This window comes from Rana temporaria, chromosome 10 (assembly GCF_905171775.1).
Source record: "Rana temporaria chromosome 10, aRanTem1.1, whole genome shotgun sequence".
Taxonomy (NCBI): Eukaryota; Metazoa; Chordata; class Amphibia; order Anura; family Ranidae; genus Rana; species Rana temporaria.
Genome location: NC_053498.1, coordinates 20616587 through 20643075, shown reverse-complemented (window position 1 = coordinate 20643075; position 26489 = coordinate 20616587). Strand labels below are relative to the sequence as shown.

Genomic DNA, 26489 nt, shown 5'->3' with positions numbered 1-26489 from the left:
TGACAGGGCCGTCCCTGCACAGTATGCGGGGACCGCCCTGTCATCCGCCGGCTCAGCGGGGGATCAGTGGAGCGATCCCCGCTGAGCAAACGTAAGTTCACAGGGCGGATTATCACGGATCCATCCCGTGTGAAAGAGCCCTAACATGTTATTATATCAGGCAGGCTGCAAATCGGATGGGGGGATTGTCCTTTAAATTTTGGCGTCCATATACACATAAGAGATTAATAAATGTATTATGTGTGCAGTAATGAATATTTCACTGCTTCGATTCAGAAGTAGCCTGAAGGTGGATTTACGTACACCCTTTAGGACTCAGAATTTAAACAGATATTACTAGCATCAATATATACTGTATGCATGGGCAATTAAAAAGCACGGTAATGGTAATTGTCATTGTAAGCATTGTAAGCAATGTAAAAATACAATTGCAAAGAAATAGTGATTAGTCTGTTTTAGGTGGAGTGGGACAGGGATTCAACCTCTACTCATAAGTGGTATGGCTGTGAGGCAAGGCTGCGTTCTTCTTATGTTACTATGGAAAACCCAGAAATACGGTATCTAGTGTCCTCCATATAAATATAGAGTGACACAGTGACATGAGTAGCTCTGAAAAAAAGTTAAATGTTAGGTGTTGTGTGAGGTGGGGAAAAAATGTCCATTCGGTCTCTAATGCCGCGTACACACGATCGGATTTTCCGACATATGCTCGGAAACAATTCGATGCATGCTCAGAAGCATGGAAGGGTAATTTTCTCGGCTCATCGTAGTGTTTGTACGTCACCGCGTTCTCGACAGAGAACTTTTGTGTGACCGTTTTTTACGATGGCTTGGCTTGCATACACACGGTCACACAAAAGTCCTCTGAACTTTCGACCGCCAACAACGCGGTGACGTACAACACTACGACGAGCCTAGAAAATGAAGTTCAATGGGCCAGATTCGGGTACAAATTTGGCGGCGTAAAGTATCGTCTTTACGTTACACCGCCGCAAGTTTTCCTCGTAAGTGCTTGATTCACAAAGCACTTGAGTATAAACTTGTGGCGGAGTAACCTAAAGACGTCCGGCGCAAGCCCGCCTAATTCAAATGGGGTGTGTACCATTTAAATTAGGCGCGCTCCCGCGCCGAACGTTCTGCGCATGCTCCGTTAGGAAATTTCCCGACGTGCTTTGTGCGAAATTACGGCGCCCCGACGTGATTGTGAATGGCGACGCGCGTAACGTACTAACGCCAACATTTTTTTTTTTTTAATTCAACGCGGGAACGACGGCCATACTTTAACATGGCTGGTGTAAAGTTAAGCCATGAAAAAGATAGCTTAACTTTGCGACGGGAAAAAACGACGTAACGCACGCAAGAGGCTTCGTGGATCGCCGTAAAAGCTAATTTGCATACCCGACGCTGGAAAACGACGCGAACTCCACCCAGCGGCGGCCGAAGTATTGCAGCCTAAGATCCGAAGGCGTACGAAGCCGTAAGCCTGTCCGATCTTAGCCAAATGCCGTTGTATCTTGTTTGTGAATCACAAATTAAGATACGACGCAGCAAATTTGAAAATACGCCGGAGTATCAGTAGATACTCCGGCGTATTTCTTCTGTGAATCTGGCCCAAAGTCTCCGAGCATGCGTTGAATTGTTTCTGAGCATGCGTCGGAATTTTGCGCGTCGGAATTGCTATAGATGATCGAAATTTTTTCCGTCTGAAAATTTGAGAACCAGCTCTCAAATTTTTCTTGAAATTCCGACAGGAAAAGTCAGATGGAGCCTACACACGGTCGGAATTTCCGACCAAAAGCTCACATCGGACTTTTCTTGTCGGAAATTCTGACCGTGTGTACGGGGGCATTAGACAGCAGTGATGCCTTTGGGGAGATCAAACCTTTCCCCACTCCACCTAAACCAGAGACATATATTTCGGGCGAAGTTGTTCTTCAAAAGGTCGGTCCACCCAGAACTGATATTTCAGTTTTTGGTAGAAGCTTATGGGTTAAACCATTTTTTTTTATATATATATCTCAGATACTCCAACGATTGGATCTCTTCACATCTGCAGTGGTCATTATTGGGGGTTCCATTCTCTCTCTGTTGAATTTTGTATTTTTTTTTATTTTATTTTAAGGGAAGCAACAGGAGGAGCTGGAACACAAAAAAAAGGTGGGCAAGAACCCTTAAAGTGGATGTAAACCCGAAAAAATAAATTATTCTTTGCTGTCACAATGTACAGTATAATATTTCCTATCATCTGTGCCCAGTCTTGCCACACAGAGTTAATCCAGCTCTGAGCAATCCTCTTTTATTGTTCAGTGAAATAAAACAGACTTACAGAGAAATAGCTAGATTCAGAAAGAGTTAAGCCGGCTCTGAGCAATCCTCTTTTATTGTTCAGTGAAATAAAACGGACTTACAGAGAAATAGCTAGATTCAGAAAGAGTTAAGCCGGCGTATCAGTAGATACGCCGTCTTAACTCTGAATCTGCGCCGTCGTACATTTAAGTGTATTCTCAAATTGAGATACACTTAAATGTAGCTAAGATACGACTGCCTGCGCCGTCGTATCTTAGCTGTCTAGTTCCGCCGGCCGCTAGGGGCGTGAACGCTGATTTACGCCTAGAATGCGTAAATCAGCGAGATACGCCTATTCACGAACGTACGCTTGCCCATCGCAGTAAAGATACGCCGTTTACGTAAGGCGTTTTCAGGCGTAAAGTTAGTCCAACAAAAAGCTGGCCTAGCCAATGTTAAGTATGGACATCGTTCCCGCATCGAATTTTGAAAATGTTACGTCGTTTGCGTAAGTCGTCCGTGAATGGGGCTGGACGTAATTTACGTTCACGTCGAAACCAATAAGTCTTTGCGGCGTACTTTGGAGCAATGCACACTGGGATATGTCCACGGACGGCGAATGCGCTGTTCGTTAAAAACGTCAATCACGTCGGGTCATGGTTTATTTACATAAAACACGCCCACCTCTTCACAATTTGAATTAGGCGCGCTTACGCTGGCCCATTTACGCTACGCCGCCGTAATTTAGGAGGCAAGTGCTTTGTGAATACAGCACTTGCCTCTCTGACTTACGGCGGCGTAGCGTAAATACGATACGCTACGCCGGCTCAAAAATACGCCGCCCTACGTGAATCCAGCTAAAAGACTTTAGTCCGTTCCGCCCCCTTGCTGTGAGTGACAGGTTATTTACATATCTCATGCACTAGCTTGTAGACAGGCATTATTTTTTAATTCCCACCCCCACTCCTTTTCAAGTCATGTGGTAACTTTTCTGGATTTTGATTGGATGTTAGTGATCATAGCAAAATTTAGTGTAAGGGGAGTGTAGAGGTGGGCGGGGAGTCTACTGACATCACAACTCCACCCACAGAGCTCCAGACAACAGATCCACCCACAGAATTTGCAGTTTTTCAGTTCTTATAACAGACAGAGGGGAGACATTTGACAGGTGAGGATACATGCAGGAGGCATCTATATCCTTATCAGGGGCGGACTGACCATTGAGGCACTCGGGCCCATGCCACTAGGGGGCCCCATCAGGGTTGCCAGGCTCATTAAAACCAGGGACAGTATGTAAAAATCTGTGTTTTTTTTTTTACATCTGTCCAAAAACGACATGCTTTTGATGTGAAAATCCTGAGATTTTAGCTGCCCTGCCTCTGTAATGCCTCCTGGCGTGGTGGCCATCTGTAAGCCCGGGGGCCCCATAATCTTCTATTGCCCGGGGGCCCCATGAGTTGTCAGTCCGCCCCTGATCCTTATAGATCAGCACTATGGCAGTAGTTTAGAAAGGATGAGAGTGGGTTTACATCCACTTTAAAGCTCCCAAGTGGACAGAAACAGATTCAGAAATGATGGCAGGGAGATCTTGCATTTAGAGTTTCCAAAACATATAGTAACCAGAGGCCTACAAAGCCCACCAGGCTTCACCTGCGCCTAAAATATCCATTTTGAGTGGACTTAACCTTAAATAACCTAAGCACACAACTGTGCTCTGGCAAGTACCCGCTGGGCATCCTCCGACATGGCCTGCAGGCAGCGGGTAAGTACTAAATAACTGGCATGGAAAGCGATTCCTCCGGTAGCCAAAGGACCCAACAATGGGAATCTATGTAAAAAGACTCCTGCAACTTCCAACCCAATACCTGTGGAAGAGCCGAGCATTTTCCCAACAAGCTCCCGTGTTACTCCTTTTCCCGCGGGGCTCTGAATCTCTAACATAAGTGTGGACACTGGAACCCCTGACTTATGAGACAGATTAGCTAATGAGTTGGCATCTAGGCCAAGTTCTTGGCGATAAGTGTCCAGACGGGCAGTCAGTAAGGACAGGTCACATGCAACCGCTACCCCAGGGATGGGTACAGTAGCCACCAGGCTGGAGAGCAAGGCTACCTTCCATACTTCTTGGGAAAGCGCCTCCATTTTTTTCTGTATGACTTGTGCAGAGAGGTTTGGGAGTGAAAGCATGAAGGCTCGCAGCTTCTGGCTGGAGAGCTTCTTCTCCAGAAAACTCAAAAAACTATGGAACTCGGGACTTGGAATTTTACTAGGAGACAGGACAAAGACGTCACTATCTTGTGCTCCTTGCTGGCTATCATCTTCACCACAGTCCTGGACAAAAGCACTTTTCCTTCCTTCTTTCTTCAATTCAAGAACTAAGGATTTGTAACTAGAGGAGGCCTCTTGCCACGGTGTAAGAAACAGCAGTGTGAAGTCATAGTGGTTGATGTGCACACTTTCTAGGTATTTCTTCGGCTGGGACTCCAGACTCTCCATTCCAGGGAGGTCCCAAAGGCTGGCCTTGGTGTACTTTAGACAGGGATATTCTATGGGGTTTTCTGGGTTTCCACCATGAGCTGCTCCATCCTCTTCATCGATCAGTCCCCGAAGGGAGTTTAGAATGGAGTGGCGGAACTCAGGGTTACCACCCATCATCGCAAGGTCAAATCTAGTGTCCAGCAGAGAATCCAGGCTGCTCTGGATGAATCTGACCATCTCCGAAATCCCACCTCTCTCCAATGCAGACTGCAACTCTGCAATTTCTTCATAGCCAATCACTTCGTACCCTTGTTGGGCAAGACAAAGAGGTCTGAGGGAAAATTATATTGATGTAGGTTAACATGGTAGGTTATCAAAAGCACAAAAAGACAATTTAAAAAAAATACTTGATCTATGGTCAAAGCATTACAATAGTTGCCCAAAAGAAAAGCTAAAACAGTACTGCTCAAACGCCCCAGAATGCTGCTTCCAGGTGCTGGTTGGGCTGAACACAGGCTTGTCAGACCCAATCAGGACTACAACAAAATGGCTCCCGGCCAAGCCCACTAGCAATCACAACTATGTTGAAAAATGGCTTCAGCTTTGTTTCCATCCAAAAAGTTTCACCGAATTTGGAGCTTAATCACAGAGGCGCCATTTTGTTGTAGCATTATTATAGTAATACAAACAATAGTGATTTCTGACAATCCAATACAGTGGAACCTCAGATTATGAGCATAATCCGTTCCAGGAGAATGCTCGTAATCCAAAGTACTCGCATACCAAAGTGAGTTTCCCCATTGAAGTCAATGGAAATGAAAATATTTTTTTTCCGTGTTGACTTCAATGGCATGCAATACCACATGCGGCCAGAGGTGGGGGGGCATCGGAGAGCCTCGGAAACAGCCAGAAAGACCCAAAGGACAGTTCGGCTGACCTTGGCAAACCTCGGAAAGGTTCGGGAACAGAGTGTTTCTTAAAATCAGGGGAAAATCGTGGGTGCGCATTATACGCCGATCCGCTGTCTCTGAGCACCGCCGCCGACATATACCGAGCGCAGTACACTCGGCTGTGCTCGGCCACGCTCGCGGTCACGCCCTGTGCCGCCTCCTAGCCTTTATGCGAGAGGAGCCGAGCATGGCCGAGTGTACTGCACTCGGTATATGTCGGCGGCGGCGCTCAGAGACAGTTCGGGAGAGCTCAGAGACAGCGCGGGAGAGCTCAGAGACAGTGCGGGAGAAGCGGGGAGGACACCACCGAGGCCACAGACGGACGCCGGACCGGACAAGGCCGCCGATGGACGCCGGGCAAGACACCGACAAACTGTAAGTAATTCATTTTTTTTCCATGAATTTCCCTCCTAGAGTATGGGTGCGCGCTATACGCCGGTGCGCGCTATAGGAAGATAAATACGATTATATATATATATATATATATATATATATATATATATATATATATATATATATATATATATATATATATAATGTTTGGGGATTCTAAGTAATTTTCTAGCAACAAAAAAATAAAAAATGATTTTAACGTGTAAACACCAAGTGTAAAACATAGGCTTGTTCCCCAAGTGGTTGAAACATCACTACTACTGCCATTTCTAAGACCTCCACGGCCTTCTTACCTTCCACATTCTCTTGATGTGCTCTCTACCTCCGCCTTCAGCTTTGGGGTGTCTAGCTTATTTGGCTCAAAGCCAGACACCAAGAACAGTGGTGGAGCCTCTTCCTTGGCCATCTTGCTGAAAGGTTGTATGGTGACCATACGCAACGCGGAGAGCACTTCCACCCGGTTGTACTCCTCCTTCATCCTCCTCTTCAGGGTATGAAGGTCGCAGTCCACTTTAGTGCGTACAAGACAGAGCCGTTTGCCCTGGTTGAAGGCACTGCTAGCCAAGTCAACATGAGCTTGTGAGAACTGACCGTCGGTAACCAGAAGAAGAAGGTCCGCTTCAGAGATCCACTTTTCAGGACAGCCATCTTCTAGAGGAAGTTCCCAGAGAGTCAAACCCGGGTGGGAAGGATGAAGGTACAGCAATGGTCCATCAGGCCTAGTAGGATGTAGGAAAGCTGCTCTCGAATGCTGACTGTTCTCAGTGAAGCCCAGAAGGGCCTGTATCAGGACAGTTTTCCCCACACCAGGACCACCTGCAACCGCCACTGAAAAGTCCCAGCAATCTTCAGGAGGAGAGCCATCAGGATCATCAGACTCTTCTTTGGTAGCCACAACGATCTCAACTTCACGTTCTGTAAGACTAAGCTCGCTGAAAGTTTCCATAACCTGCAAGAAAAAGTTTTTTTTTTAAAAAAAATACTATTTTGGAATAAAACATATAATTTTTTTTTCTTAGCCATGTTACTGCAGCAAATGTGGACAAGTACATTTTTAGGAACAAGAAGATGTGTTCAACCAACAATATTAGAAAAGGTTTAATGACTTGAGCTCCAGAAGATTTTACCCCTCTTCATGACCAGGCACTTTGGGCCAGATTCACGTAGAAGTGCGGCGGCGTAACGTATCGTAGATACGTTACACCGCCGCAAGTTTTCATCGCAAGTGCCTGATTCACAAAGCACTTGCAATGAAAACCTACGCTGGCGGCCTCCGGCGTAAGCCCGCGTAATTTAAATGGGCGTGTGCCATTTAAATTAGGCGCGCTCCCGCGCCGGACCTACTGCGCATGCGCCGTTTCGAAATTCCCACCGTGCTTTGCGCGAAGTGACGTCATTTTTTCAAACAGCGGCGTGCGTAGCGTACTTCCGTATTCCCGGACGTCTTACGCAAACGACGTGAATTTTCACATTTCGACGCGGGAACGACGGCCATACTTTATACAGCACATACGTGTGCTGTGTAAAGTTAGGGCACCCAAAACGACGACTAACTTTGCGACGGGAAACTAGACTAGCAGCGACGTAGCGAACGCGAAAAACCGCAACTCCTAATTTGCATACCCGACGCTGGTTTACGACGCAAACTCCCCCCAGCGGCGGCCGCGGTACTGCATCCTAAGATCCGACAGTGTAAAACAATTACACCTGTCGGATCTTAGGGCTAACTATGCGTAACTGATTCTATGAATCAGTCGCATAGATACTCTGAGAGATACGACGGAGTATCTCAGATACTCCGTCGTATCTCCGCTGTGAATCTGGCCCTTTTTTCCTATTCAGCATGCTCTAATTTAACTGGTAATTGTGTTGTGGTCAAGCAACACTGTACCTAAACTAAATTTATATATAGTTTTTTTCAAATAAATAGAGCTTTCTGTTTTTCTTTTTTTTTTTATATATATATAAATGGAAAAAGACAAAGAAAAAAAAAAGAAAAAAAAAAAAAATATATATATATATATATATATATATATATATATATATATATATATATATATATATGTTTTACTTTTTGATACAAAACATATACAATTAAAAAATAAACAAAATCAAATGTATTCATAGATTTTTGCCAAAATGTATTCAGCTACATGTATTTAATTAAAAATATATATATATATATATATATATATATATATATTACGTAGGTGTGTATATATACACTAGAATTTTTATTTATAAGAGTAATGGCGGTGATCGGTGACTTATAATGGGAACGCGATAGTGTGGTGGGAAATCTGACACAAACTGACACTGGAGGGGAAATGATATCGCCAGTGACACTAATAAAGTGATCTGTGATAATACCAGCCCTCAAAATTTCCACTCACCTGCTCGCAATAGGCGAGTGGAAATAAGTTGAGGGCGAGTGTAAAGCCTGAAGCCGCAGGTGGCGGCAGCCGCTGGTAGACAGGGTTTAACGGGAGCCAATTCTGCTCCTAGTCTCCGCCACGTCATTCTCTTAGCAGGGCCTGGCATACAGTGGGCGTCGGCAAAGAACTAGAGGAGGTGGGGGCGGGGAGGGGGGTTGGGTGAGAGTTGACAAAATTTACTTTCCCTAGCTGGTGACTGGTTGCTTGGACCGCCTTGCAACCAATCAACAGCTTGTTAGTTGGAAATGTTAATTTTGGCAGCTCCCGCTCCAATGTCCAGTGCTGTGCTCCTCTGCAATTCTCTCTGCAGCCTAAATCAGTAAAAGTGTCATTCATTGGTTTAATGCTATAATTAATATAGCATTCAAATATTTACTTAACAAGGCAGTATTGACGTGTACAGTGCCTATAGTAGCCAATCATATTTTATTGATCAATGAAATATCCTTTATGTTCATATTGTTAAAGTTGTTGTTAATATTTATTTTTGTAACTTAAAGGGATACTTGGAGCCCATTCACACAGCGGAAACCAAAGCGTGATCGCGCCCACGGAAATTCGGGGCTCAGGTAAGTAAAACGGGGGCTCGGGGGGCGGTGACGGCAAGGTGTTTAATGCATAGGATGCAATAAGGTGAAAAACACGAAGCTTTACAACCCCTTTAATTCTGCATAAAACATTTAAAGCGGTATTCCACCCAAAAATTGAACTTCCGCTTTTCGGAACCCTCCCCCCCCCTCCGGTGTCACATTTGGCACCTTTCAGGGGGGAGGGGGTGCAGATACCTGTCTAAGACAGGTATCTGCACCCACTTACAGGCATAGACTCCAGTGGGAGTCACGCCACTTCCCGTCCCCCTCGCTGTCTCCTGGGAAGGATGGGCCGCACCACTCGCGCAGTAGGGAATCGGGCAGTGAAGCCGCAACGCTTCACTTCCTGATTCCCTCACCGCGGATGGTGGCGGGAGGCAGCCGAGGGACGAGCGATTGCCTGGCCTCGGCTGCCGACATCACGGGCGCCCTGGACAGGTAAGTGTCCATTTTTTAAGTCAGCAGCTGCAGTATTTGTAGCTGCTGGCTTTTTAAAAAAATAAATAAATTTGGGTGGACCTCCGCTTTAACAATGCAATTTCATTAAATAATTTATGAGATCGTATTTAGGGGTCGGATTAGGGGTGGGGCAGTGTAGGGGTTGGGTGGGACAACTGGTGGCGAGTAACTCTTAAGGCCTGGCTAGTAGCCCAAGACTTGAAATGTTGAACCCCTTGAGTGTTGGGCTCACAGTTCTGGTATTGATCCCAATGGTCGAATGTAAAAATGCTGTGGATGTGTATAGTTCTGTCCAGGCCCGCTGATAGAAATCATGGGGCCCCGTACAGCCTACCTGGCGGGGCCCCCTTCAGCTCCACCCCTTGTCCCTCCTTCTGCCCCACCCTGGCTCCGCCCCTGGCCCCTCCCCAGATGCCATATTGTGCTGCAGACAGTGCCACACATTCCATGCCGCCTGCCAATGCTGTAATGTGCTGCAGACAATGCCACCCATGACGCTAATGCCATAACACATGTGCACATGCACACATGCATTATGGCATTAGCGTCATGGATGGCACTGTCTGCAGCACATTACAGCATTGGCCGCATGGGTGGCACTGTCTCTGCATGCAGCACATGCGTTATGGCCCATAACGCATGTGCTACCTGCAGACAGTGCCACCCATGCGGCCAATGCCATATTGTGCTGCAGACACTGCCACCCATGCTGCCAATGGCATAATTCTACTGGCAGCACGGGTGGCACTGTCTCCCATGCCGCAATGTGCTGCAGACAGTGCCACCCATGACGCTAATGCCATAATGCATGTGCTACCTGCTGACAGTGCCATATTGTGCTTCAGACACTGCCACCCATGCCGCCATTCTCTGCAGGCAGCACATGCGTTATGGCATTATCGTTATGGGTGCCACTGTCTGCAGCACATTACGGCATAAGCGATTTGGCGGCATGGGTGGCACCGTCTCTGCAGGCAGAACGTGTTATGGGCAGACAAAGCCACCCATGCCACAATGTATAGGTGCCATTACCAGAAACTAGGGTTGTCCAGATACCGATACCAGTATCGGTATCGGGACCGATACAGAGTATTTGCGGGAGTACTCGTACTCGCGCAAATACCCCCGATACCTAAATAGAATACTTTCCCCCCCCTTTCCCCCCCCCGCCGCTGCCGCCGCATCGCGCCGCCGCATCAAGGGACATGGCTAGAGGGACATTGCTGCATATGTGAGGGACATGGCTAGAGGGACATTGCTGCATATGTGAGGGACATGGCTGCATATGTGAGGGACATGGCTAGAGGGACATGGCTGCATATGTGAGGGACATGGCTAGAGGGACATTGCTGCATATGTGAGGGACATGGCTAGAGGGACATTGCTGCATATGTGAGGGACATGGCTAGAGGGACATGGCTGCATATGTGAGGGACATGGCTAGAGGGACATGGCTGCATATGGGGGGGACATGGCTGCATATGGGGGGGACATGGCTGCATTTGGGGACACATTTAAAAAAAGTATCGGTATTCGGTATCGGCGACTACTTGAAAAAAAGTATCGGTACTTGTACTCGGTCCTAAAAAAGTGGTATCGGGACAACCCTACCAGAAACAATGCAAATAGCAGAGTAATGCAGTGTTACTAGAGGTGCCATGCTACAAAAAAACTGTGGTAGTGGATCATGAAGCCAACCCCCCCCCCAAGTTGTACTGGCCTATCAGCGGCCCTGGTTCTGTCAGGCTGTAATGATGGGTGGTCGTTGAGGTGGTAAAACTGTGGCTCAGCTCAGGGACTCAGACAGCAACATAAACCTACCAAGTGTTCTAATCCTTCGCCACTCTATTCAATACTACGGGAAAAAAAATTGCCTTTAGTTTAAGTGCCTGCTATATTTTGGTAGACAAATTGGCTCCTTGGATTTGTTGGCAAGGCAAGGCAAGGCAATCATTTTTATTTTCCAGGAACCAGGTAACATCTGCTTCCAGCGACGGCTGGAATGAAACGAGTCAACCTACATATTCGTGACTGTTGGGTGAAAGCCATACCATGGAATTTAATTAGTAGCAATCCTCAACTGCAAAACTTCTCTTCTCGCCTTCTCGTGGGATTTGTCCATCCCCGTCTTACACCGGCTATTTCATGACTGGTGTAGCTCAACAGGCACCGAATCCTCCGAGGGTTTGACTCATAGTCCACTCGGTCTATAAAACGGGAAGAGCCTCGTATATTATATATTATTCCATCCAGAGTTGGACAAATCCCAGGAGCCTGGTAAGCAATGCTCATCAAAAATGAATGCCATAACCTCCTCACTCTTCTGAACCTTTCCTATTGTTATCTAAGGCCCTGGCTCATTACAACCGCCTGCTGGGTAATCATCTGCACTGAATGGTTCCTGTATTCTACAATCATTTTTCAACCTCTGGGGGAATTTCTGTCCAGGGGAGCAGTTACATTTTTTTCATTTTTTCGACAGAGCAGGAAAAAGGTTGGAGCTCTAGCCAGACGTATACCGCTCAGCTATAACATTATTGAGTAACATTGGTTATCTACTGTAGTTACAATGGCATATGGGCATATAGTATATATTAGGAAGCAAGTAACATGTTGTCCCTGAAGTTGGGGGCTGCGTAGCCACAGACCGGTTAGGGTGCCCATGCTGACTCGTGTACACAGCCAAAAATGCCTACAATAGGTATGTAAGCAGGCCTGGATTTACTCCCTTTGCCGCCCCAGGTCCTTTAATGCTGCCACCCCCCCCCCCCCCCAACACACACCCACCATCATATAGGGGGGCCTTCATCCCGACCGGCCCAGGGCACAACACATCAGGGTACAGTGCACATCAGGGCACAGTACAGAGCTCAGCACATCAGGGTACGGGGTACATCAGGGCACAACACGTACAAGGCACATCACATTAGGGTACAGGGCACAGCACATCAGGGCCCATCACAGCACATTAGGGCACACCACATTGAGGCACAGCACATCGGGGCACAGGGCACATCAGGGCATGGAGCACATAGCACATCAGGACACGGGGCACATCAGGGAACATAGCACATAAGGGCAAGGGGCACATCAGGACATGGGGCACATCGTTTACCAGCAAGCATGCAGAATAGCGCAGGAAGCGTGTGTAATAAGTTCTCTCACATGTTACTCTGCTCCCTGGCGGCCTCTCCTCTCTTCTCGTCCATCCCAGATGATGTCATAAGCAAATGGGGATGGACGAGAAGAGCAGAGTGACATGTGAGAGAACTTATTACACACGCTTCTTGCGCTACTCTGCATGCTGACTAAATCTTGATCTACCCGTCAGGCACCAGCTGTCGGCGATTGACAGGTAGATCGCCGTGGACCTCCGATGCAGATTAGGCAGCCGCTGTAACTGGCCCACTGAGCCCATCGGCCCACCGGGAAACTCCCGGTGGCCAGTCCATCCCTGCCCCCTGTTGCCGCGGCGCCGCCCCTGCACCCGCTGCCCCCCCGAGGCCTGGCCTCCGCTGCCTTGTCTGGAATCTGGCCCTGTATGTGAGCATCTGAACTGGCCCACAGAGCAATGGAAGAAGGCGGTCTGTTCAATCACATTTTTTTTTTTTACTTCATGTAGATAGCCGGGTGCGTCACTTACCTAGGAAAGAGATGTCACCAGGATGAAGAATGGGAAGAAGACAAGCCAGAGAGGATGTTAGTTGACATGTACCCCCTACCTAAATATTGTTGGTGACCAAGTACGTCCCTTTATGAAAACGGTATTCCATGATGGCAGTGGCCTGTGTCAGCAGGATAATGTGCCCTGCCAATACTGCTAGAATGGTTTGAATAACACAACAATGAGTTTGGGGTGTTGACTTGGCTTCCACATTCTCCCGATCTCAATCCAATCAAGCCTCTGTGAGACGTGCTGGAAAAACAAGTGAGGGCCATGGAGGCCACAGTTTGTTGAGTATGGAGCTGCATAGCGGCTGACTGGTCAGGGAGCCCATGCTGACCCGTGTCCACAGGCAAAAGTGTCTACAATGGGCCCGTGAGCATCAGAACTGGACCACGGAGCAATGGAGGAAGGTGGCCTGGTCTGATGAACTCAACATTTTTTTCGAGGAATACATCAACAGGTTTAAGGTGTTGTACATAAATTCTCAAGATCTCAATTTAATCGAGCATCTGTGAGATGTGCTGGAAAAAAAAAGTCTGATCCATAGAGGACCCACCTCGCAACTTACAGGACTTGCTACTGACGGCTTGGTGCCAGAGACCATAGCATACCTTCAGAGGACTAGTGGAGTTCATGCTTCAATGGGCCAGGGCTATTTTTGTGGCAAACGGAGCTCCTCCCCAGCCACATCCCCATTGATGCGTTTTGCCTAGTGTCAGGGGGCGTGGCTGTAGAGGAGCCGAGGCTGAGCTTGTTCATTACTATCCCTCACGAGGACCTACTCGATATTAGGTGCGACGTCATAATATTATATCTGATAGGTGTATACTTCCATTGGTCATTCTTAGGTCTAATACACCGGGGCAGGTTAGGCCTATTAGTGCAAAATCTTGGTGTTTTTGGGTGTTTTTGGGTGCCCGGGAGGCACAGGTGCAGCATCCAGCTCAAATATATGACGGACTATGTGGGAGCTAGATGGGGCACCACGTGGTATGCAGGGCCGGCGCTAGCGCAAGGCAACATGGGCATGTGCCTTGCGGCGCCAGCCCTGGGGGGGGGCCGTAAAGAATTCCAACCCGGGCTGTCCTCCTACGGCTGCGGTCCGCCGGGCCGCCTCCCGCACTATAGCCCCGGCGGCGGCACGGCACTTCACTTGGGCTTCTGCGCTGTTATCTGTTTTTTTTAGCCCTTCCGCCTGGTTGGCTGGTGGAACTGTCTGTCTCCCTCGATGTGGGGGTGGCGGGGAACACCAGCCAACCAGGCGGAAGGGCTGAAAAAAACAGATAACGGCGCAGGAGCCCAGGTGAAGTGGGACATTTTTTTCCTAGGCTTGTTTGTGTGATTGGAGGGCGGCGGAGTGGGAGGCGCTGTGCCTCTCTCTGTGGTGCGCTGATTGGCTGTATGGGATATGATGCCCATGACGTGTTTACAGCGCGGCGGCGGCACCAAGTTTGTTTTTCTCGATCTGGAGAATCCAGCAAGGTAAGCAAAACTTTCCTGTACCGCAGGGAAGAGAGACACAGTGAGCAGTGCTGAGTAGAGAGCTGCTGAAGCTAATGTAAGTAAACCAGAAGGTGATTGCCCTCTGTTCAGCGCTGCTCACTGTCTCTGCATCTGCATTATTAATGTAGGAAAGGACAGAGCTGGGGAGGGGTGTCTGTGTAAATCTAAAGGGGTCTAGGGGTGCAGAGTGTTGCTGTGTAATGTAAAAGTGGTCCAGAGGTGAGGTGCTGTGTAATGTAAAAGGGGCCCAGAGGTGCGGTGCTGTGTAATGTAAAAGGGGTCCAGAGGTGCAAGGTGCTGTGTAATGTAAAAGGGGTCCAGAGGTGCGGATCTGTGTAATGTAAAGGGGCCCAGAGGTACAGTGCCGTGTAATGGAAAAAGGGTCCAGAGTTGCAGGGTGCTGTATAATGTAAAAGGAGGCATCTGTTTGGTCATGTGCCTGGCACATGACTTAGGCTACTTTCACACTGGGGCGTTGCACCGTCGGCAGTAAAGCGCCGCTATTTTAGCGGCACTTTACTGTCGTTTTTGCGGCGCTGTGCGTGCGTGCGTGCTGTGGGGGGGGGGGGCGTCAAAATGCACCTTCACCCGAGTTAGAAAAAATCCTTGCACCGGCCCTGGTGGTATGCGCATTCAGGGCCATTTACGTTCAAGGACGTATACCCCAAACACTGGAGTTCTGCTTTCAAGACATACGATGTACATCTCTATTCGCATGGGGTAGGACGTTGCACCTATGGTGGATCAGGCTTCCAAAACATGGGATTTGGTGGGGACGAGCCAAACTGCCTGTGTGCCTTTACTGGGGTCCAATTGGTGGGAATTCTCAAATAGGGGCTGTAACGGGAGTCACTTTTGGGCACAGATTGAGCCAGGAAATAAGGGACATATGTTGGATTGTTTTAGCATTGGACAGTAATCCACAATATACTCAAGAATGTCTAGAAGAACTAACCCAACAGGTCAATAATAGTGTGAGTCATTCAATGTGGGGACACATACTGTTAAGATGTTAATTGATGTTAATCACCTCCAGCTACCTGGCAGTAGTGATGAAAGCTTGCTGTGATTGCATTTTATTGTCTATTGTGTTAATTAAGCCTGGCTCCTAAGATATTTCATGGTGCTATGCTAACTAACCCTGTAATGTCATTATCTAAAGGAATGTGTATTGAAGTTCCTTGTGTCATGTTGTGGGTGGAGTTGAGTCATTGTCCATATTTGGTTGCTAACTGTATAAGAGCGGAGTTTACCATTAAAGGATCCATTCTGTCTGGAACCAGAGAACAGAGCTGTGTGTCTTGTTATTCTGGGAGAAATCCAATGGGTCGTGTCTGCTGGATTGTGGCGTGTCGGAAGCAGTCTTGGGTTGGTGGAATGGAATATCGTAACGGCATTAACCCCTGACCGTTACAGGGGCCAAAAAAAAAAAACTCCTTAAAACCATAAACCTCTACAATGACGGGTGCTATGGTGAGCCACTGATGGATGGCGCTGTCAAAGGAGTCCAACAAACAAACAATGAAATGTCACCATAACGCCACGCAGAATACATAACAACCTTTTTTCTTTATTTATTGTCTCAAACCAAACGGTGATGTTTCGGGGCCACCGAGGACCACTCGCTGTCACTACTGCCGGAGGAAAGGGTCCTCCGTGGCCCCGAAATGTCGCAAAATGTCCCGATTTGTATTCTACATGGTGTGCCGGTGACATTTCACTGTTTGTGTCTCTATTGCAGAGAATCAGACAAAAAAACCCCACAAATTTACATTTTTAGTAGAGCGAGGATGTGTTAGGAATTCTGATAATATTTTAAATGTTGTCTGTGCCTTCTTGTCCCAGTGACTACCTCCCCGAACGCAAATAAAAACGGGAAAATATTTTCTTCCCCACTCGATCCAAAGCCCAAATAAAAGTGGCTGGAAACGTGCGAACAACAGCGGCGCTAGTCATTGATCTTTCCGGAGTGCAAATCGGACAGCCGTCGTACCTATGTCTGTACACATTGACCCAGATTCACAGAGTGGGCGCACATTACGCTGCCGTAGAGTAACCAATGTACGCTACGCCAACGCAGCGCAGCGCAGAGGCAAGCAATGAATTCAGCAAGCCAGTGCTCCCAACGCGTGCAGCGTTGGGAGCACTGGGCGTGGCGTGGTATTCGAAGGCGTAAGCCGGCATAGGTGGAAGTGGGCGTGACCCATGCAAATGAGGCGTGACCCCATGCAAATGATTGTCCGAGCGCCAGACAGATACATATCACAAACTGCGCATGCGCCGTGACGTGGATGCATTCCCCTGCGTACGGCGGGAACGTAACCTACGCCCAGCCCGACACACGTCCAACGTAAAATACGCCGGCTTGTGTTCCCTGGTGCAGACCTTTGCATGTCTGCTGCTGGGTTGCACCTCCTTTATGAGGAATAACTTTACGCCGGACGTACAACTTACGCGGACCTCGCGTAGCCTGCGTCGGGCGCACGCAGGTTCGTGCATCGCCGTATTTCCCTCATTTGCATGTTTGAATGGATAATCAATGGGAGCAGCACCATGCACCCAGCCTAAATGTGCGCCCACCCTACGCCGGCGTAAGCAAGCTACGTCGGCGGGGTGTAGCCTGTTTTTAGGCGCATATCTGTTTGTGGGTCTGGTGCACAGATACGACGGCGCACATTTGCAGTTACGTCGGCGTAACTTGTTATACGTCGGCGTAAGTGCTTTGTGAATCGGCCATTGTAACTTTGTAACTATGTTTGTACACATTGTGAGAGCGATAACACCAAATTTAACATGCCTGCTCCCCATTCACACCTGAGACCTTGTAACACTAACGAGTCACATGACACCGGGGAGGGAAAATGGCTAATTGGGTTTAGGAGTGTGTCTGTGACACACTCCTAAACCTTGTGGACAGCCTTCCCAGAAGAGCTGAAGCTGTTATAACTGCAAAGGGCGGGGCCAACTCAATATTGAACCCTACAGACTAAGACTGGGATGCCATTAAAGTTCATGTGTGTGTAAACGCAGGTGTCCCAATACTTTTGGTTATATAGTGTATATGAGATTATAGGGTCACCGGAAAAAATTAGGATCTGTAACCAGAATACAAGGAGATTATTACAGGTCGGGTACAGAATTACATCAGATTATTGAGTATAGATAGAAGAGTAAAGCAGAGGACAAACACTACATATACAGTATAATATCAGGGCCGATCCTAGGGTCACAGACGCCTGGGTGCAAAAATATTTCTGGCGCCCCCACATGGGGCGTGGTCGTCTTACCAACCCCTCCCCTTTACAAATGTTTCTCTGGCAACGACTCAAACAGAGATGCTCCCCTAAGAAGTCTTTGTTACCCTGACGCCCACTCTGGCACTTCAGCGCCCTCACCTCTGTGGCGCCAGGGTGCACTGCACCCTGCACACCCGCCTAGGATCGGCCCTGCTAATCATCCATTAGGGTGTGTGGACCCCAAACCTCAAAACACACATTACCAATAACTCACAATGTACATTCAGAAAGGGAAGGGGCTGGTAAATTACATATTTTCCGGCCCCTTCCCCCACTCACCCTAATGCCCCTTCCCCGCTTGTACGACTTGTCCCGCGATTTGGGGCTGCAAAGCAGCATGACAAGTCGTTCGCCATGATTTCCAATGAAAACCATTCATATTAGTACGACTTCAAGTGGTGCCGACTTCCAAGTGGTCCCTGCACTACTTTGGTCCGACTTTGATGCGAGTTCAGGTTCATAGACCTCAAGTCTCCCTGAAATCGTGGCCGCGAAATCACGGCAAAATCACGCGACTTTGAAGTCGTGGTTGTGTGAAAGGGGCCTAAAACATCCCCGCAGCAACAGCCGACGGGAGCGGAGAGGAGGGAAGTCGGGAGCGTGAGAGGGGAGGGCAGTAGGGGGAATCTGTGATTAGGGTGTGCCTGGGCACACCTGGCACACCCTGTGCACACGCCTATGAAAAGGACATATATAATATTGTATTTAGAGTACAGGAGATTATTAGATGCTGGGTGTGAGGTTATAAGAAATATAATATATTATGGGATGCGGAGGAGGCAGGGGCAGAGTACAGGGGCAGAGGCGGCTCTAGGCTTTGAGGGGCCTTAAGCAAATTTGACATGGGGCCCCGCTCACGCCCATGATGGGGAAAAATAATTCAAGGACAAGAGCCTCTTCCCCACAACCCTGGCCGGTGGTTGTGGGGGTCTGCGGGAATCTGGAAGCCCCCCTTTAACAAGGTGGCCCCCAGATCCTGCTCTTTAATAACTAAGGGGCGGGGTCCACCCAGTGATGTCACCTGGTGAACCTGCCCCCTTGTGACGTCATTGACTGAGGGCATGCTGGGTCATTGACGTCACAAGGGGTGGTGTCACCAATATTCACTGGTTGTTGGGGACGCTGGTGCTCCCGCTCCAGAGTCAGGGCTCTTAATGCAGCCTGAGCACAGCAGCGTTTAGGTCCCCTGTCCCTCAAAACTGGGGTAATGCATTGGGGAAATTAGGCTGCCGCGAGGCCCCTGTGAGTGCGAGGCCTTAGGCGACCGCCTAATTAAAGAGCCGCCTCTGTAAAGGGGATTATTAGGTGTGAGGTTATAAGAAAAATATTATGGGATGCGGAGGAGCAAAGGGACATATATCAGAGTACAGGGGATTATTATTAGATGCTGGGTGCGAGGTTATAAGAAATATATTATGGGATGTGGAGGAGGCAAGGGACATATTTTAGAGTACAGGGGATTATTAGATGCTGGATTATAAGAAATATAATATATTATGGGATGTAAAGGAGGAAAGGGACACATATCAGAGTACAGGGGATTATTACAGGCGGGTGCACAGTTACATGAAACATATCAGATTATGGGATGGTGGGGGAAGGAAAGGGACACATACCGTGTTTCCCCGAAAATAAGCCTGGGTCTTATATTAATTATGCCAACAAAAGACACAGTAGGGCTTATTTTCGGGGGGAGGTCTTACCATGTAATGTCTTCTCTCCCCCTCTCCCTCCCTCCCTGCCTGTCAGCAATCCCCAGTGTGAACTGAGTTAAAATGCTTGTAAAATCCTACAATCCACTTTATTACAGTATTATATAATGTACAATGTGTGTGTTTCTGTAATATAATTGTGCCAAATACCTTTGTTATAGCGCCATTCTGCGCTTCTGTGACCCGCCGGAGCTCTCTTCCCCACAATTATATTACAGAAACACACACATTGTACTTTATATACTACTGTGATAGAGTGGATTTTACAAGCATTTTTAACTAGGACTTATTTTCAGGGTAGGTCTTATATTGCAGCTCTCCTGGAAAATAACGCTAGGTCTTATTTTCGGGGTAGGGCTTATTTTTGGGGAATCAGGGTATAACACTGTGAGCATGTTACAGGAAATTATTACATGCTAGGTCTACAATGACATGAAATATAACATATTATGGGATGCCGGGGAGGATAGGGACACAGAACACCGTGAACAAATTAAAGGGGATTATTAGATGCTAGATGAGGGGTTATAAGAAATATAATATATTATGGGATGCGGAGGAGGAAAGGGACACATATCGGAGTACAGGGGATTATTAGATGCAGGGTTATAAGAAATATATTATGGGATATGGAGAAGGCAAGGCACATATATCAGAGTACATGGGATTATTACAGGCGGGTGCACAGTTACATGAAACATATCAGATTATGGGATGGCGAGGGAAGGACACATATAACACTGTGAGCAGGTTACGGGAAATTTGCTAGATGAGGGGTTATAAGAAATATAATATATTATGGGATGCGGAGGAGGCAAGGGGCACATATCAGAGTACAGGGGATTTCACAATTTCATGAAATACAACATATTATGGGATGCCGGGGAGGACAGGGACACATATAACCAAAGTACAGGCCATTATTAGATGCTGGGTATAGGATTACATGAAATATAACATATTATGGGATGCCGGGGAGGACAGGGACACATATAACCAAAGTACAGGCCATTATTAGATGCTGGGTATAGGATTACATGAAATATAACATATTATGGGATGGGATGGGGGGGGGGGGGGGGAGGGACACACAACACTGTGATCAGAGTAGGGGGGATTATTACATGCTGGGTATATATTACGATTACATGAAATATAACATATTATGGGATGGGGAGACACATAGAACATTGTGAGAGTAGAGGGGATTATTAGATGATGCTGGGTATATATTACGATTACATGAAATACAAAATATTATGGGATGCCGGGGGTGGACAGGGACACATATAACCCCGTAAACAAAGTACAGGCCATTATTAGATGCTGGGTATAGGATTACATGAAATATAACATATTATGGGATGGGGGGAGGACGGGGACACACATAACACTGTGAGAAGAATAGGGGGGATTATTACATGCTGGGTATTTATTAAGATTACATGAAATATAACATATTATGGGATGCCGGGGGTGGACGGGGACACATATAACCCTGTAAACAAAGTGCAGGCCATTATTAGACACTGGGTATAGGATTACCGTACATGAAATATAACATATTATGGGATGGGGAGACACATAGAATACTGTGAGAGTAGAGGGGATTATTAGATGATGCTGGGTATATATTACGATTACATGAAATACAACATATTATGGGATGCCGGGGAGGACAGGGACACATATAACCCCGTAAACAAAGTGCAGGCCATTATTGGATGCTGGGTATAGGATTACATTAAATATAACATATTATGGGATGGGGGGAGGACGGGGACACACATAACACTGTGATCAGAGTAGGGGGGGGGGGATTATTACATGCTGGGTATATATTACGATTACATGAAATATAACATATTATGGGATGGGGGGAGGACTGGGACACAAAGAACACTGTGATCAGAGTACAGGCCATTATTAGATGCTGGGTATAGGATTACATGAAATATAACATATTATGGGAGGACGGGGGGGATTATTACATGCTGGGTATATATTATGATTACATGAAATATAACATATTATGGGATGTGGGAGGACGGGGGGGATTATTACATGCTGGGTATATATTACGATTACATGAAATATAACATATTATGGGATGTGGGAGGACGGGGGGGATTATTACATGCTGGGTATATATTACGATTACATGAAATATAACATATTATGGGATGGGGAGAGGACAGGGACACATATAACACTGTGATCAGAGTAGGGGGATTATTACATGCTGGGTATATATTACGATTACATGAAATATAACATATTATGGGATGGGGAGAGGACAGGGACACATACAACACTGTGATGAGAGTACAGGGGATTATTGCAGGCGGTTGCAGAGGAATATAAGGGATGGGATAGACAGAGGCCATCACAGGGCAGGGTGGGGTGCAGGTTATATCTATATCAGAGCCCCCCCCTTCCCTTCCTCACTGGTCATAGGGTGCAGCTGCTGGTCCTCCTGATGGATGGAGGGGCCCCCTGGATTGTTAGGGCCCGGATTTCCTCTGCAGGCAGCTCATATACAGGTCTGCTGTGTCTGTGCTTCTTTCCTCCTCCTCCAGCCTCTCACATGTTCCTGTTTTGCTCCCTCCTCTATGCAGTGTCATTGTATTCCCCCTCCCAGATCACACCAGGCCTGTCTGCTTCTCTCTACAGTCTCCCCATTCCAGCTCTGCTCAGCAGGCAAGTATATGACAAGCATGCATGCCATGGGGGATATATGGTATATAGCATCACCCTCACCCTGCTGCCTCACCCTCTTCCTTGTCCCTGGTGCTGCTATAGCATTGCTTGCAGGTTTTTAGAGGCCCATGACAGGTGCAGATGGGTCCCTTGTTCTGCCTTATGGAGGCCTCTGTTGTTGTTTTGCATTTTGCTGTTTCACCCTCCCATCATTGGGGGAGCTCATAGAATTCAGATGTCACCATAACGGATTTGTTTTGTCTTGTCTTCCTCTGGATCATCAGAAGGTTTCATGTGAATATTGTCATGTTTATGTTTATACCTTTTTGTATGTATCTATTGCCATCTAATGTCAATATTGGTAACCGTTATGTTGTAGGGTCATCTCCCTGTGAAGACGCTCCTTGGTACCCTTAGCAACCCAGGGATGCGCCTTTTTAGACCACTCTAAGGCGAGTCGGTTATTATGGCTACTTGCAGGTAGGGTCACCACTACCACTAAAGCTTCATTCACACGGCCGGTGAAAATGGGCAGTTCATTTGCGTCTTTTATTTAATTTTTTTACCATCCCATCAATTTAAAGTGATTGTAACCTTCGTGATTTTTTTTATTTTTATCATACTTACCTCCACTGTGCAGTTCGTTTTGCACAGTGTGGCCCCGAACCTCGTTTTCTGGGTAAGGATGTGCTCTGGCGTGTTCACATAGTATACGTGCAGAGCCCGCCAGGAAGTCTGCACGGCGCTGCGCTAATCACAGCTAAGGATGAGCTCCGGCGTGTTCGCATAGTATACGTGCAGAGCCCGCCAGGAAGTCTGCACGGCGCTGGGCTAATCACAGCTAAGGATGAGCTCCGGCGTGTTCGCATAGTATACGTGCAGAGCCCGCCAGGAAGTCTGCACGGCGCTGCGCTAATCACAGCTAAGGATGAGCTCCGGCGTGTTCGCATAGAACACGTGCAGAGCCCGCCAGGAAGTCTGCACGGCGCTGCGCTAATCACAGCCAGGGAGACATTTCCCGATCTCTGCAGCCGAGCATCGGCTGTGATTAGCGCAGCGCGGGTGCCGACTTCCTGGCGGGCTCTGCACGTGTTCTATGCGAACACGCCGGAGCTCATCCTTAATCACAGCCAGGGAGACATTTCCCAACCTCTGCAGCCGAGCATCGGGAAATGTCTCCCTGGCTGTGATTAGCACAGCGCCGTGCAGACTTCCTGGCGGGCTCTGCACGTATACTATGCGAACGCGCTGGAGTTCATCCTTACTTCTGGGGTCCCCCGGCGGCGATCACGGCTCCCCCTCACATTGGTAATCTAAGAAGCGTGTATAGACACAGAATGCTGGGACCCCCCGAGCATCCGTATCATTGGATTTGATTGACAGTAGCGGGAGCCAATGGCTGCACTGCTGTCAAACCATCCAATCAAGAGCCGAGAACCCCAGGCAGAGAGGTAGAGCAGAGGAGCGAACAGGCTCAGGTGAGTAAAACGGGGGGGGGGGGCGGTGTCAGAAGTTTTTTTACCTTAAAGCGGAGGTTCACCCAAAAAACAAGTATATAACATTACATTCAGTATACCCCAAACATGTACAGTGTGCCGTTTTTTTTTTTTGGGGGTGTACATACGGTATTATCAGTATTTTCGTTCCGGGTACTCGCTCCCGCGGGACTGGGCGTTCCTGTGCAGTGCCGCAATGACATCTGGGACTTCGCCCATATGATTGACGTGCCTGAGAAAAACTCCCACCGGCGGATAAGGCGCGTCACGACTTTCCGAAAGTAGCCGAACCGCGAGTCGGCTCTATACGGCGCCTGCGCACCAACTAGGAGCCGCGTAAAGCTCACTGCGCAGGCGCCGTATAGAGCCGACGCGCGGTTCGGCTACTTTCGGGAAAGTCGTGACGCGCCTTATCCGCCGGTGGGAGTTTTTCTCAGGCACGTCAACCATATGGGCGAAGTCCCAGATGACATTGCGGCACTGCACAGGAACGCCCAGTCCCGCGGGAGCGAGTACCCGGAAGTCGTAACGAAAATACAGATAATACAGTATGTACACCCCCCCAAAAATTAAAAAACCGCATACTGTACATGTTTGGGGTATACTGAATGTAATGTTATATACTTGTTTTTTGGGTGAACCTCCGCTTTAAAGTGATACTAAAGGTTCGATTTACAATAAGAATAACAAAAAAGTAACAAACCTGTCATACTTACCATGTGCAGTTCGTTTTGCACAGAGTGGCCCTGAACATCCTTTTCTGGGGTGCCCCAGGGGCTCTCTCGGCTCCTCCCCGCATCAGAAAATCCCCTCTGGGAAGCTCAATCCCGTGTCCAGCATTCGTCGTCCGTAGCCGCAGAATGCAGGATTCGCCGCCGCCCCCTGGCTCCTGCGTCATTGGATTTGATTGACAGCAGTGGGAGCCAATGTAAAGTAAAACTGGGGGGTTTTTCGGAATAAAGTGTCACATTTGGGGGAGCAGATACCTGTCTAATCCAGGTATTTGCACCCACTTTCAGGCATAGATTGTCACAGGCTGAGTGGCGATCTATGCCATGTCGGCCCCCCCCCCCTTCCCCCCTCGCTGTCTTCTGGGAGAGACACAGGTCCCAGAAGACAGCAGATGACCAGTGAGGAAGCACAGTGTGACTCGCGCATGCGCAGTGGGGAACCAGACTGTGAAGCTGCAAGGCTTCACTTCCTGATTCCCTTACCGAAGATGGTGGCGCTGACTTTAAATTAAATAAAAAAAAAATAAAAAAAATTTGGGGAAAAAACATGAGGGTTCACCGTGCCATAGATGTGCATGCGGTGCAGTGGAAGTCGTCGCCCCCCCTCCAATTAATCCTCCGAGCTGCCTGTCAGCTGGCTCTGAAAAGTGATCCACAGCTGTTCAGAGCAGTGAAAAGAAAAAAAATAACAGACAGCTGTGTGAATGAGGCCTAGTGGCTATCGCTCCCTTGGTGGCACGAAATAGCATCCAATTTTGCCAACACAGCAATGTGGCGCAGGTCCAGCCAATGAGGAACTGACGCTGTTGGAAAAGGTTAATGGTCTCATAGCGTTGGCGAGGTCACCCATCTGATTACTAAATCCTAAATTACGAACAAGTTAGGCCTTGTTCACACTGGGCGTACTAAAGCGTATGCCCGTGGGTGGCTGTGTTTACCTGCACCAGGATTAGAGGTCGACCGATGCCGATATTTAGAAATCTGGGCAGCTGATGGCCGATATATGATGCCGATTTTTGTGGCCGATATTTTAGGCCGATATTTTAGGCCGATTTTTTTTTTTTTGGTGGCACTGGCTCGTGCCACTGGATGGCACTAATTGGCACTGGAAGATGGCACTAGCAGAAGGCACTTATTGGCACTGGCAGGTTGCACTGGATGGCACTGAAAGATGGTACTAGCAGATGGCACTGATGGGCAGATGGCACTTATTGGCACTGGCAGGTGGCACTAATTGACACTGCCAGGTGACACTGGCAGGTGGCACTAACAGGTGACACTGGCAAGTGGCACTGGTTGGCACTGACTGGAAGGTGCCACTAATTGGTACTGGCAGGTGGCACTGGGTGGCAATAGTTAGCACTGGTTGGCATTGGCAGGTGGAACTGATGGCTTTAGTTGACACTGGTAGGTGGCACTGGATCGCACTGGCAGGTGGCACTGGATGGAAGGTGGCACTAATTGGCACTGGATGGTGGCACTGGTATTGGCTCTGGCAGGTGGCATTGGCAGATGGCACTGGATGGAAGGTGGCACTAATTGGCACTGGATGGTGGCACTGGTATTTCCACTGGCAGATGGCACTGGATGGCAAGTGGCACTGGTGCAAAAAAAAATGGTGTCACCCCCCTCAGTACAGACCCCCTCTCCCTCCAGTATAGATACCCCCCCTGCTACAGACACTAGAGAGTGGTGTGTGTCCCACGAGCGCGGGCCCCTCCTCCTCTGTGGGTGTAAACAGAGAGGAGGGCCGCCGCGCTGGGTGTACCAAGATGGCCACGGCTCCGGAGCTA

The 26489-nt window shown here is 48.1% G+C and overlaps 2 protein-coding genes across 2 annotated transcripts in view; one reads left to right on the top strand and one right to left on the bottom strand.

Annotated features, from left to right (window-relative positions):
• Window positions 1-3755: 3755 nt before the first annotated feature.
• IRGQ (immunity related GTPase Q) lies at window positions 3756-22337 on the bottom strand. The gene is made up of 3 exons (XM_040327351.1): window positions 22218-22337; window positions 6401-7056; window positions 3756-5095 (listed from the first exon to the last, which is right to left on the bottom strand). Exons 2-3 carry the CDS (start codon window positions 7051-7053, stop codon window positions 3982-3984), a joined length of 1767 nt encoding a protein of 588 aa, XP_040183285.1. The 5' UTR covers window positions 7054-7056; window positions 22218-22337; the 3' UTR covers window positions 3756-3981.
• Window positions 22279-26489, top strand: part of LOC120916397 — an 18571-nt gene continuing 14360 nt past the window's right edge. The window contains exon 1 of the mRNA XM_040327352.1: window positions 22279-22469. The gene's annotated coding sequence lies outside the window, so the exon portion shown is untranslated. The remainder of the gene's footprint in view (window positions 22470-26489) is intronic.